Source organism: Sinocyclocheilus rhinocerous, unplaced genomic scaffold (assembly GCF_001515625.1).
Source record: "Sinocyclocheilus rhinocerous isolate Xijiao unplaced genomic scaffold, SAMN03320098_v1.1 scaffold544, whole genome shotgun sequence".
NCBI classification, from domain to species: Eukaryota; Metazoa; Chordata; class Actinopteri; order Cypriniformes; family Cyprinidae; genus Sinocyclocheilus; species Sinocyclocheilus rhinocerous.
Genome location: NW_015658610.1, coordinates 659,428 through 662,255, shown reverse-complemented (window position 1 = coordinate 662,255; position 2,828 = coordinate 659,428). Strand labels below are relative to the sequence as shown.

The 2,828-nt window shown below is 36.7% G+C and overlaps 1 protein-coding gene across 1 annotated transcript in view; it reads right to left on the bottom strand.

Annotated features, from left to right (window-relative positions):
* Positions 1–1,136: 1,136 nt before the first annotated feature.
* LOC107722783 (ruvB-like 2) overlaps positions 1,137–2,828 on the bottom strand; it is a 7,326-nt gene continuing 5,634 nt past the window's right edge. The window contains exons 12-15 of the mRNA XM_016531253.1: positions 2,489–2,608; positions 2,275–2,404; positions 2,069–2,183; positions 1,137–1,416 (exon numbers count right to left, since the gene is read on the bottom strand). Of these exons, the coding sequence (XP_016386739.1) occupies positions 1,391–1,416; positions 2,069–2,183; positions 2,275–2,404; positions 2,489–2,608 (391 nt within the window). The 3' untranslated portion in view covers positions 1,137–1,390. The remainder of the gene's footprint in view (positions 1,417–2,068; positions 2,184–2,274; positions 2,405–2,488; positions 2,609–2,828) is intronic.

Here is a 2,828-nt window from a genome sequence, read left to right as displayed (position 1 = left end):
GCGTCTACTCAATGTGTCTTCAAGGATTATCTCTTATGTTCTCTCCTCCATTTTAAAGCAGTCTGCTGTTTTGTTAGTCATGGTTCTTTTTTAACAGGCAGACACCCTGTAAATGGAAGGCTACGCTCACTCATGCGGCCTACGGAAACGCTGCTTTGTAACCTCAGACATGACGACTGTGTAAGGCCCTTTTGCTAAGATTACCCCAAAGGTCCACTGTCCATATATTCATCACACTGTGGATGAATTGGGTTGTCTTCTACTTGGTTAGCGAAGACCAAAAATCAAAACCTCTGGGTTTCTAAATCTCACTCTGGTTTTGTTAAGTACATACAATCCATGTAAACATGTGCACACTGCCAAAATGTTGACAGACATCATCTGAAAGTTTCAAAAGGATGTTAAAACCTTTCAAATTAAAAATGTACTAAAGGAAACTTTCTGGTACACTGGGTATGGAGGAAAAACAGATATACATGTCCACTGTCTTGTTACAGAATAGAGTACAGCTCAATATTGATTAAATACTGCCACCTAGCCAAGTACTTGTAGTACTACAACTGATCAACATCCTAAGGAGAACAGCCTTATCAAAATATAAATTAATCTTAGCAGTATTATTGTTAGCTAAATTAAAACAAAATCTAAAACTATTTAAAAATAGTTTCGTTAATTGAAATAAAGCAGAAACAAGTTCAAATATAAATATTAGATGAAAAACAAACAAAAACTTAAATGAGAAATGCTGCCTTGGCAACTGTTATAAAACGTTTAATAACTGATTACTATACACAAACAATGAAAGAGCAAAATAAAAATACAAAAAATGGCCAAAGCACAAAATGAAATTGACAGAAAATCTTAAAAATAAAATCTAATATGATTTCAAAATATGAATAAATTCTATAATAGTATATAATACTAAAAATCACACTGCTTATTACATGAACATTAGGTTTGATTCATGAACACTGCCAAAGAATGTCAGTACTGTAGATTCATCACTCAATTAAAAAAATATCATAAGGAAGTAGATTTCATATACTGACTGTAGAATCTGTGTTGTAATCATCATCAAGATCAGCGTTTTCTGGGTCATGATGATGACTTTAAATCACAGTGTCATTATACCAGAGTTCATGGTCAAATAGTTTTATTTCATCTTTTGGTTGCCATGTTATACAGCCAAATAAGAAGTTTTTTTTTTTTATTAAATGCAAAACATAAAATCTAACAATACCAAGTAGCAAATAAAGAAAAAGATGCCAAAGAAAAAACTTGAGTGCAGGAATACACTCAACTGCCTGAACACTTCTAAGGGACAAGGCCATAAGAGTAAATGGACTTCACAGGAGCAATGAATGGAGACACCTCTTCACAGCTTCTTTCATTATGAGGTTTCCATCTGAGAGGATTCTGAAGGAAGAAATGGAGAGAGAGGAAGATGATGTAAATTACTTTTAAACCCTAATCATTTTAATAAGCAATATCACTCAAAATTGTGCTTTCGTACTGAGCAGTAATTTGGCTGAGAGAATGAGGCTGAAATTCAGTACAACAGCAAGACTGCAAGTGTAAGAATGCTTTTATACAACAGCTCTACAAATGTAAAAAAGTTGCATAAAAATAGTGAATAAAAGTTGATATAAAGTAACTTACATTTTAGATATAAAATGGCAATTTCAGAGACAAAATATTTTTTGTGTGGCTCCGCAAATAAAAATAGTTCCAAAAACAGGCAAAGCTGGATCAGTTGTGGAATGCAACATGGAGACTGGCAGTATGTCATGACCACCACAGACATAGACAAGTGCTGTGAAAAGCCCCAGTGCTGTTGGACTATATATCAGCGATCTTTGAACACTGCTTGTCCAATTAAATAAGACCATAACTAAGAGTCATATAATGTACTTTTTGTATAATGTACAGCTCTTAAAGTACCATCAAAGCATGTGCTTGCTGGAAAAAAAAAAGGCATTGTAAAGATATGACATATGGGCATGACTTATGGGCCTTTGCTGTAAGGCCCCCAGGAATCAGGGGCATGAAAAGCAGAGATGAATCTCACGGGCTTCATTGAAGAGGAAGGAGTCCTGGTACTCTTTCATGTACTGTGAGGATCTAGACTCATCCAGGAAGAGAGAGTAGACCCTCTTAATGTCCTCCACTTGGACTTCAGTGCCCTGTTAGAAATGAACAACCACAGTCAGACTAAAAATGCTTGTTTATTGTATTTTATTGCCGCACTGGCTATAATATGTGTGTTGGCATTACCCGGCGTTTGCGGCACACCAGGCCTGCAGTACTGATGAGCTGGATGGCATAACGGAGTGAAGTCTCCTGTCCGATACGAGTTAAAACTGTGTGTGCCTCCTCACTGAGCTCGACGTCTTCCTCCTCACAGCTGTAACAAAAACACATGTATGGTGAGAAGTGACAGAAAAACTCTCACAAGACTACATATTATTTAACGTCAAAAAATTCTAACCGAATCTTCAGGATCTGTCTGGTCTCTTTCTCAGTGTAAGGAGTGGTTGCAATGATCAGCAGACGGTCAAGCATGTCTATAGGAATACCATGAGGACTCTGATAATTGGTGCCTCTAATACTGTAAAAATGACACAACAGTGGATGAGGAGAAATGATCCACATTATCATGATGGTAGCTGTTGATGTTGTATTTGTGTGTATACCGGGTGATGCCTCGGTTAGTGGCCATGATAAGTACAGGTGATAGATCACTCTCAAGAGCTCGATTCAGGAATGAAAAGCATTCTATGTCCAACATGTGGACCTCATCTATGAAGAGAACCTGCAACCACAAAAAA